Source organism: Camelina sativa, chromosome 2 (genome assembly GCF_030686135.1).
Source record: "Camelina sativa cultivar CO46 ecotype springtype chromosome 2, ASM3068613v1".
In the NCBI taxonomy this organism is placed as follows: domain Eukaryota; kingdom Viridiplantae; phylum Streptophyta; class Magnoliopsida; order Brassicales; family Brassicaceae; genus Camelina; species Camelina sativa.
In genome coordinates, this window is record NC_141881.1 from 3,386,404 (window position 1) to 3,396,952 (window position 10,549).

Here is a 10,549-nt window from a genome sequence, read left to right on the forward strand (position 1 = left end):
AACAGAGGAAGATGAAAAGTTTGAACGACACAAACAAAAAAGTGGAGATGAAACCGTGTTTTGATGCTTTTGGTTAGGGTGGTTATATTGGTTAAATGGGTTTTTTGTGGGCTGAATTCAAATATATCCTCCTTTATTCAAATAAAAAAACTCATTTATTACATTGTAAATGGATTTTTATATACCACCATCGTTTTTTTTTTTTTTTATGTTTTCTGGAATTTTGTTTAATTTAAAAAGAAAAAAATCTGATGTAACTTATCCTGATTGGACATGTAACTGATGCTTTATAGGATAAAAGATGATTAGTAAATGTTTTTTTTTAAAATATGGTAGGGAAGGTGCTTTGTTTGGCTATATGTCTAAGTGTTGGCGAGTTAAACGGGATCCGAATATGCGCATACCATGTCATGTATGATCCGCGTATTTAGCTGTCATAAAATGACCATTTTGCCTTCTTTCCGTTTTTTTGTTTCTTCTCCTAATGTTTTTGATAGAAGGACAATAGGAAAAACGGCTTTTTCATACCTCGACAATGTCCATGTGTTCGATTCATACATCGGACTATGGCTTGTGCTAAAAAATACATCGACTTTAGGAAAACAGAATAACATACCTCAACTATTGTTTTTGTGCCAAATTATACAGAAACGTGATTAATTAGTAACAGTGTTAATTTCTCCGTTAAGCCAAGCTGACGTGTAATCCACGTGTGAAGGGGTAGCAAACGACGTCGTTTTGGTCTGTTTGGGAATGTTAAGTTTTGCCCCAAAACGACGTCGTTTTTCATTTGTTCCCAATTCTTTCTCTTTCTTCCTCGTATCGATCTCTCTCGCAAAGGAGGAACCCTAGAATTTGGGGACTTTGTTGTTTCCGGTTAATCGGACTAAATTATTGCGCCGGAAGGAAATAGATGATGAATCGCGATGTTACTGATGAGACGAGAGTCGAGGAGCCAGTTCGTAGAAAGTAAATTTCTCCTTTAACTTTTTTGAATTTTTATTTTATTGTTCATCTGTTTTTGCGTTTTAATGGTAGATGTCGATAGATAGTTTGAGTATTTGTTGTTCATAGTTGCAAAGCATGATTGATTATGGGTCTGTTTATGTTATTCGAAGTTGTGTTGGGGATACAAAAAAAACTCGGTTCTTTATTGTTCAAATCCGGAAATTAATACAATTATCTTATTTTTTCAGCCCTGATGATGCTACTTTCCAGATTTACCATGGTGGAAAGTTTGTCAATGCAGAAGGCAATGTGGCTACATATGTAGGTGGTGAGACTCACACTCTTGAATGCAAGCCGGATGCAGTTTTTACAAATATGTTGGAATCTCTTGGGGTGTCTTTGTTTGGTCATAGGATCAGGTACAAACTGCCATATGAATCTTGGAGAGAGTTGAAGCTGCTGTATGATGGGTCTGAGAATTTTCAGAGGATGTGTCTAGCTGCTATGTGGACAAAATCAGTTGAGCTATATGTGGAAAATGATGAGGTCTCTGAAGCAGATAATGGGGATAGAGGTCGTCAAGGAGATAATGGGGATAGAGGGTTGTTTGGAGATAATGGGAATAGTGAGCGTGAAGGAGATAATGGGCATAGAGGGTTGTTTGGAGATAATGGGGATAGAGAGCGTGAAGGAGATAATGGGGATAGAGGCTTGTTTGGAGATAATGAGGATAGAGAGCGTGAAGGAGATAATGGGGATAGAGGCTTGTTGGAGATAATGAGGATAGAGAGCGTGAAGGAGATAATGGGGATAGAGGTCGTGAAGCAAATAATGGGAATAGAGGCGGTGATGATGAAGATAATGTTAGACCAGGTTATGTTAGAGACCAGGATGATGATGTTCGAAGTGGTGATGATGAAGAGGAGGGTTGCGATTCAGAGGCAACTCCAATGAATTCAGATGATGAGGATGATGGCCAAAAAAGTATTAGATACAAAAAAGGAAGTGGCAAGATAAGATTGGGGCAGGTCTTTGACAGCATACCGCTATTCAAGGAAGCTGTGGTTGAATATTCTCTTCAAACAGGGAATAATGTCAAGTACACAAGGTGGGGATCCGAGAAATCTGAAGTGAGATGCGCTCTTGGTGGTGGTTGCAACTTCAGAATCTACTGTTCTTTTCAAAAAGTCAGCAACATGTACCAGGTCATGAGTTGTAATGATGAGCATTCGTGTGTCCCCAACAAGTTTAGCAAGGTAGTGAAGGATGGAGTCATTGCTAAATTATTACTGAATGACATTAGGAGGAATCCTAATTACAAGCCAAAGGCGATACAAGAAACATTTGAGGACCGTTACAACTTGGTGGTGACAAATGACCAGTGTAGAAAGGCGAAGGCTAAAGCAATAAAAGCCATACAAGATGAACATGATCAGCAGTTTGCTCGACTAAACGACTACTCTCTAGAGCTTATAAAGTAAGTTCATGTCCTATTATAACTTTTGGAACTTGTTATGTTTTGATTATTTAATATTAACTTGTTTCTTGTTGTTGACAGTTCTAATCCGGGATCAACTGTGGAGGTGAGGACAGTTCGAACTGATCATGGTATTGAGAAGTTTGACACATTCTACGTCTGCTTGGCAGGACTCCGTAAGACATTTAATGAGCAATGTCATCCCATAATTGGGATAGATGGTTGTTTTTTGAAAAACAATGTCAAAGGTCAGCTGTTGGCAGCTATAGGTAGAGATGCAAATAACCAGTTCTATCCGGTTGCATGGGGTGTTGTGCCTATTGAAAATACAGACAGTTGGATTTGGTTTATTAAACTTCTTAAAGCAGACTGGTGATGGTGAAGGATTTAGTCTCATCTCAGACCAACAGAAGGTATGTTAACTTATCTACATTGTAATGCAATATATAATATGAGTTTAATATCTACATTGTAATGCTAATATCTACATTTTTTTGTAGGGTTTGCTTATTGCTGTGGAACAAGAGTGCTTATTGCTGTGGAACATGAAATTCTGAATTTTTTAATTTTCTTTTTTCTCTAAGTATGCTTCAGTGTAGATGCAAATTATAAGAATGGCTACATAGACGATTTTATCACAGATAATTATTTCTCCCCCTATTAGATTCACCATAGATTACACTTCTTTCCTTAACAGACAACATTTCCTTCTCCAGCGTATAGTCACGGTGAACAGCTCTATTTGTACATCGTCCGAGATCTCTTATATACTTGTTTCCTTAATCTACAAATTAATTAATAAATCATATTATCTGAGTGTCGAGTCCCATATCATTTGGAAAAATACTTAGGTTCACCCCTAGGGGTGAACCTTTGTATTCACCTCCTCTCCTCTTAACCAATCAGAATGCTCTATTTAATATTTCATTTAAAAAAAAATCAAAATTAAATTAAAAACAAAACAAATTAAGGAAACAAATTCTGTATACTTTTATTTAAGGAAAGTCAAATATTGGCTTGGTTTAGATTTTATATGTCGGTTTGGGTAGTTTAGTTTTTACAATTAAAAAAAAATTATATGTCGGTTTGGGTTTACAAATAAAGTGGTTAGGGTTTAGATTTTACAATTAGAACGAAATTATATGCCGGTTTGGGTTTACAAATGAGATGGTTAGGGTTTAGATTTTACAATTAGAACGAAATTATATGTCGGTTTGAGTTTACAAAAGAGATGGTTAGGGTTTATATTTTACAATTAGAACGAAATTATATGTCGGTTTGGGTTTACAAATGAGATAGTTAGGGTTTAGATTTTACAATTAGAACGAAATTATATGTCGGTTTGGGTTTACAAATGAGATGGTTAGGGTTTAGATTTTACAATTAGAACGAAATTATATGTCAGTTTGGGTTTACAAATAAGATGGTTAGGGTTTAGATTTTACATAATTTCATTCTAATTGTATAAATTGGGTTTATAAATGAAATTATGTATCAGTTTGGGTTTATAAAATCTAAACCCTAACCATCTCATTTGTAATCCCAAATCGATATACAATTTCATTCTAATTGTAAAATCTAAACCCTAACCATCTCATTTGTAAACCCAAACCGACATATATTTTTGTTCTAATTGTAAAATCTAAACTCTAACCATCTCATTTGTAAACCCAAACCGATATATAATTTTGTTCTAATTGTAAAATTTAAACCTAACCATCTCATTTGTAAAACTAAACCGACATAATTTTGTTTTAATTGTAAAATCTAAACCCTAATTCTTATTTATAAATTCAAACCGATATATAACATCGTTTAATTGTAAAATCTAAACTAAGTCAATATTTAACTTTCCTAAATAAAAGTATACAGAATTTGTTTCCTTAACTTGTTTTGCTTTTTTATTTAGTTTTGATTTATTTTTAAATAAAATATTAGATAGAACAATCTGATTGGTTAAGAGAGAAGGGGGTGAATACAAAGGTTCACCTCTAGGGATGAACCTAAGTATTTTTCTCAATTAACCCTTGAAGTAAAATGGAGTTATTGAAATTTAGCGTCTCGATAGATGGAAAGTCAGACTTGGAAATTTTCTACATTGGCTAAAAGAAATAAGAAATAACAAAGTAAAATAATATATATTTGGAATGTGTGTGTGTATATATAATTTACTGGCCGTCAAAGAAACTAGAAAACCATAATATATCACTTATATAACCTACTTCTGAACTTGGAAATTTGGAATGTCTATGAAATATTACGACTAAGTTTTTTACTTTTTTGTTCAATTTATGCAAACGTAAGAAATCACTCCTTTCGAAGGCTTTCTTCATAGATATTGCTTTTTGTTATATTTTAAAGATTTTATTCTCTCTTTCGCTTGTTTTTTAAGTGGATTTATCTTAAATGTTTCAAAGCTTTTTTTTGTTGCTGTTGTATGTATGTATGTAGTTGGTTGCAACGTGATGGAGAAGGCAAAAAGCTCAAGAGAAGATTCAGAATGGTCAACTCTAGACAGAAACATACTTGCCATTGTCTTCGATAAGCTCGACATAATGGACATTACCATGGGAGCTTCACGTGTATGCCTCTATTGGTTCCTTGTCTCCCACAACAGAACTCTGTGGAACACCATCGACCTCACCAAGCTAAACCCCAAGAGAAAAAACGTCTTCTATGAAGTAGAAGAATTCCTAGGCGTTAGTAATTTCTTAATTAAGATCAACAAGTTCTTCTTTAACTTTAATAAAGTAGAAGGCATAAAACTCAGGGATCTATTGATTGAGATCACTAAGTTGAGCCGCATGTTTCCGCGGAATTTGTTCTTTTACTTTAATTCCTATTTACAAAAGCAGGATCTCATGTTTGTTGCTGAGAGGTAAATCTCATCTTTATAACTAAATAATTAAAACAAATATATCTATTCGCAAACGCGTAAATCAAGCACAATCCTCTTAATTCACTGCTCTGTTCTATAACATGAAATTTTAAGGATAAATCTCTACCATTAACTAAACTCACACCGAGCCTAGATTCAAATCAAGACAACCTAACCTTGGGCTACACTTCCCCTGAGCCTAGACTTTAGATCTTCAACTCTCTTAAGCAATCTTCACACACACGTCACACCAATGAACAAAGAAGCTTGAACAACACAAGCACCAAACCGCAAAACTAAGCCGCACAAAATGAGAAAGCTCTCTAGAGTTTTTATCTTTATCTCTCAGCTCTCTTGCTTCTCTAGGACATGCCCAACACTTCTTTATATATATATCCATCAAGACATCCTATACCCGTGGTTTTGAGTTTTCTGGTGTTTACTGCTAAAGCAATCCATTTGCTAGTAAGAAGAGCCGGCGCAGAAAATTAATGGACTGCAAGCCTAAAATTTTATTATTAGAAAATAGAAGTGCTGGGATTAGAACCCTGGTACATAGAGTTAAAAATCAACTATTTTACCATCAGACTAAGAGAACTTCACAGGAAAAGGACCGATTATGATTTATGACTAGATATTGTCTCACGGCCACAAGCACCTGCTTGCTTTGCTTGTAGTCCTGGCCGGTTCTGCTATTAAGTCTTGATGAATATATAAAGAAGTGTTGGGCACGTCCTAGAGAAGCAAAAGAGCTGAGAACTGAAGCAACCCATTTGCTAGTAAAGTTTGAACGACACAAACAAAAAAGTGGAGATGAAACCGTGTTTTGATGCTTTTGCTTAGGGTGGTTATATTGGTTAAATGGATTTTTTGGTGGGCTGAATTCAAATATATCCTCTTTTATTCAAATAAAAAATTCATTTATTCCATTGTAAGTTTTTTTCATAGAGGATTTTTATATACCACAATTGTCTGTTAGTTTTTTTTTATATATATTTTCTGAAATTTTGTTTAATTTTAAAAGAAAAAATCTAATGTGACTTATCCTGATTAGATATGTGACTTGTGCTTTAAGGATAAAGGATTCGTAGCCAGTTCAACAAAAGCTGCTAGAATAAATCTAATCTAAACTACTCAACTCTAGTAGTTCTATTCGCAAATCGCAAGTAACGTCGGCCCAGGTAAGATATTTAAATCGGCCTAATTTCGAATCTCAACATATTTTTGTCAAGCTATAACAAATTGAAATTATGAAGTGGAAAATTCTATATAAAAAACAAATTTCACAGTTCGAATTTTCAAAAGTTTTGATATTATGAAGTGGAATATTCTCTATCTATATCGTCCAACATAAAAAATAGAAAAATTTTCCTTTTCATGTAGAATTCAAATCTTTTACCATTAATTCCTTTGAAATTTTTAAGGTCAAAGTTAATTATATTAAATTAATACTACTTTTCAGCAAAATTGACAAAAAAGACATTAACTTCTACAGTTCACTCACACGCATTGACGCGTCTGGAATAATTCCAATTGCAGTCAAACAAAACTCAATTCATCTTCTTCTTCCTCCTCCTCAAATCTCAAACTTTTCGATCTAGGTTTCTCTCTTACAATCCTCAAACCTCATCTTCTTCGTACCCATTAGCTAAAGTCTCCACCTTTTACTAGCAAATGGGTTGCTTCAGCAGTAAACCCCGGAAAACTCAAAACCACGGCGGAGAAAGATCAATTCCGATCAACCCAGTACAAACCCATGTCGCTAATCAAGTCCCCGAGCATCGTAAACCTCAAATCCCAACACCCAAACCCAAACCCACATACCAACCAATCCATCAACAGATTTCAACACCTTCTTCAAACCCAATCTCAGTTCGAGATCCAGATACCATATTAGGTAAACCATTCGAAGACATCAGGAAATTTTACAGCTTGGGGAAAGAACTAGGTCGAGGTCAGTTTGGGATTACGTATATGTGCAGAGAGATTGAAACTGGGAACACTTACGCTTGCAAATCGATACTTAAGAGGAAGCTGATTAGTAAGCAAGACAAAGAGGATGTGAAGAGAGAGATTCAGATAATGCAGTATTTGTCAGGACAACCAAACATTGTTGAGATCAAAGGTGCTTATGAGGATAAACAATCTGTACATTTGGTTATGGAGTTGTGTGCTGGTGGTGAGTTGTTTGATAGGATTATAGCTCAGGGTCATTACTCTGAGAGAGCTGCTGCTGGTATCATTAGGTCTATTGTCAATGTTGTTCAGATTTGTCATTTTATGGGTGTGGTTCATCGAGATCTCAAGCCTGAGAATTTCTTGCTTTCTAGTAAAGAGGAGAATGCTATGCTTAAAGCTACTGACTTCGGGTTGTCTGTCTTCATCGAAGAAGGTGAGCTATTAGGTTCTGTTTTTTGATGATATCATCTTTGGATTTGATAGTTTTTACGATTTGGTATGTTCAACTGTTTGGAATCTTGCACTAGGCTTCTTAGTATCGAAAATGGTCTTTGGAGTCTGGTAGTTCATTGCATTGTGATCTCAAGCTCGAGAACTTCTTGTTCTTGTGTAACAATGAGAAGGTTATTATAAAAGAAATCAATTTTGGGGTTACTCTGTTCATTAAAGAATGATCATACTCTTTAGCGTATTGATGTATGAGTGTGTTTGATAGGTTTTGGATCCGAGTATGTTTGTTATTGTTTGATTCTATGAGACTGTCATGCAAAAACCTCTTTAGAATTGAAAAATCTGCAAAAAAAAATTGGTTTAGTCATGACCTAGATTGGTGACATGGGGTGGGACTCAAGACACTTTAGTAAGAGAGCTCTGGGTTTATGTTGTCTTATTGCACAGATTGTGATCCTTACGATATTATCAAGTATGCCATTTTCGTCTATTTTGATTCTTATGTTAATATGTTTGATGTTACGTTTGTGAAACCAACAACTACAGGAAAAGTTTACCGGGATATAGTTGGGAGTGCTTACTACGTTGCTCCTGAAGTATTAAGGCGAAGTTACGGGAAAGAAATTGACATTTGGAGTGCAGGTGTTATTTTATACATCCTACTCAGCGGTGTACCTCCTTTTTGGGCCGGTAAAGAACCTTTTAACCTAACAAATCTCTTTAATTTTTTCTTCTTATTGGAGTCTAATCTATAATCATATGTTATATTGTAGAAAATGAGAAAGGAATTTTCGATGAGGTTGTAAAAGCTGAAATTGATTTTGAAAGCCAACCATGGCCTTCTATATCTGAGAGTGCGAAAGATCTTGTTAGGAAGATGCTAACCAAAGACCCTAGGAGACGATTCACAGCTGCACAGGTTCTTGGTAAGATTATGTGAATACCAGTATATTGTTTTTCCAATTTGTATGTGATTTAATGAAATCAAATTGAAAGTCCATATTAGAAGGCTTGATTATACATTCGATAGGCTCAACACCAGTAAAAAACATAGTTAGTCCATTGTAGAAGTCTTAAAAAGACACTGGTGAATCTTGAGGTCTGAACTTGATCTTGTCTTTGAGTTTATAGTCGTCTAACTAGTAATGTTTTACTAATATGTAGCAATCCTTATGGTTTATAGAACATCCTTGGATCAAAGGGGGAGAAGCACCGGACAAGCCTATTGATAGCGCTGTGTTATCCCGTATGAAGCAATTCCGAGCAATGAACAAACTTAAGAAGCTAGCTCTAAAGGTAAAAAGAAGTAGCATAAATAATTGTGAAGTTATCTTTCTATATTCCTAATTGAGCATCTTCCTTGTATTAAACTCTGTGCTCTAAACAAATAGAACGGCTCATATCTACCAGTTCCTCACACTTCGGGTTGTGATTTGTGTGTTTGGTTTGCAGGTTATCGCAGAGAGTCTATCAGAAGAGGAGATCAAAGGTCTGAAAACCATGTTTGCGAATATAGATACTGACAAAAGCGGGACAATTACTTATGAAGAACTCAAAACTGGGCTAACTAGACTTGGGTCTAGACTCTCTGAAACTGAAGTTAAGCAACTCATGGAAGCGGTAAGTTATCTACAGCATCTTGAGTTCACGTTTACAGTTTTAAAGACAAATCTTGAAAGTTAAAACACATGATGATAACTTTTCAGGCTGACGTGGATGGTAATGGAACCATTGACTACTATGAGTTTATATCTGCGACAATGCATAGATACAAATTAGATCGAGATGAGCATGTATACAAAGCATTTCAACACTTTGATAAAGACAACAGCGGGTAAGATTCTTTTTATTTTTCTTTTGTTAAGGAAACCAAGATTCAAATGTTATGAGGTACCAATGAGGTTATTGCTTTGGTAATACAACAGGCACATAACTAGGGATGAGTTGGAAAGTGCTATGAAGGAATATGGAATGGGAGATGAAGCTAGCATCAGAGAAGTTATATCCGAAGTTGATACCGACAATGTAAGTCGCACTCTCTAAGCCAACATCTAAAAACATAAAACCGGTTGTTCATACCATGTATTAAACTCTGTTACAGGATGGAAAAATAAACTTTGAGGAATTTTGCGCAATGATGAGAAGCGGCTCCACGCAGCCACAAGGGAAACTGCTTCCATTCCATTGACCACGACGGCATAGATTCCAACAGTTTATCAACCGAAGCGATTCTTAAACCCGGAGAAGAAGAGTCAAACCGGGGGAAAACCGAGATGGGAGTAGTTGATATACTGTCTCAAAATGTTCTACTTTCTTCTCTGTGTTTGAACAGATTTATTTATCCTTCTCCTTAGTTAGTCTGAAACTGAATTTGAGATATTGTCATGTCTTAGCTTATAACAAATCCAGCTCTTTTTTGTGTAACTTCCTTGAGAACATTCTTTCCTTATTAAGACTTTCAAAGAGTAAATTCTTGTGTTATACATTCCTCTCTATGAACAAGAGATTTGGTTGATGAGGTTGGTCGTATGTGATATGTAAGGAAGTAGGAAGAGGTAAAATGTTCTTTTAGAATAGAAAAAAAAAGAGAGATATTATCATTTAACTATATGATGGTTAATCGTATGTGATATGTCACCTACATTTTTTAATGTTTTTACAAACATATAAAACCGCATATAAACTTTGAAAATAATGATAAATTGTTAATAAAACAAAACAAAATAATTATTTGTCAAACTGAAGTACCACCAAAACTTATATTCACAGTAACAATGACAGGTATAGGAAGAAATTACAATTCTAAACATAAAAAAAATTGAACCAACAAACAAAGA

The 10,549-nt window shown here is 35.0% G+C and overlaps 2 protein-coding genes and 1 pseudogene across 3 annotated transcripts; all 3 read left to right on the forward strand.

Moving 5' to 3' along the window:
* Positions 1 to 916: 916 nt before the first annotated feature.
* On the forward strand, positions 917 to 2,801 carry LOC147948211 (uncharacterized). The gene is made up of 4 exons (XM_087465780.1): positions 917 to 969; positions 1,197 to 1,553; positions 1,763 to 2,425; positions 2,507 to 2,801. The coding sequence occupies exons 1-4, from the start codon at positions 917 to 919 to the stop codon at positions 2,799 to 2,801; spliced, it is 1,368 nt and encodes a 455-aa protein (XP_087321906.1).
* A 2,089-nt stretch (positions 2,802 to 4,890) lies between these two features.
* Positions 4,891 to 5,307, forward strand: LOC147948212 (putative F-box protein At4g11580 pseudogene; annotated as a pseudogene).
* A 1,465-nt stretch (positions 5,308 to 6,772) lies between these two features.
* On the forward strand, positions 6,773 to 10,182 carry LOC104747915 (calcium-dependent protein kinase 21). 2 transcript variants are annotated; one of them, XM_019233842.2, is made up of 8 exons: positions 6,773 to 7,695; positions 8,259 to 8,402; positions 8,486 to 8,638; positions 8,896 to 9,008; positions 9,165 to 9,332; positions 9,419 to 9,546; positions 9,638 to 9,737; positions 9,814 to 10,182. In XM_019233842.2, the coding sequence occupies exons 1-8, from the start codon at positions 6,978 to 6,980 to the stop codon at positions 9,898 to 9,900; spliced, it is 1,611 nt and encodes a 536-aa protein (XP_019089387.1). In that variant the 5' UTR covers positions 6,773 to 6,977; the 3' UTR covers positions 9,901 to 10,182. The 2 variants fall into 2 exon arrangements, 1 of the variants encoding a protein (XP_019089387.1); XR_015577189.1 differs by having other exon boundaries at positions 6,798 to 7,695; positions 8,877 to 9,008.
* The last annotated feature ends 367 nt before the right edge of the window (positions 10,183 to 10,549 follow it).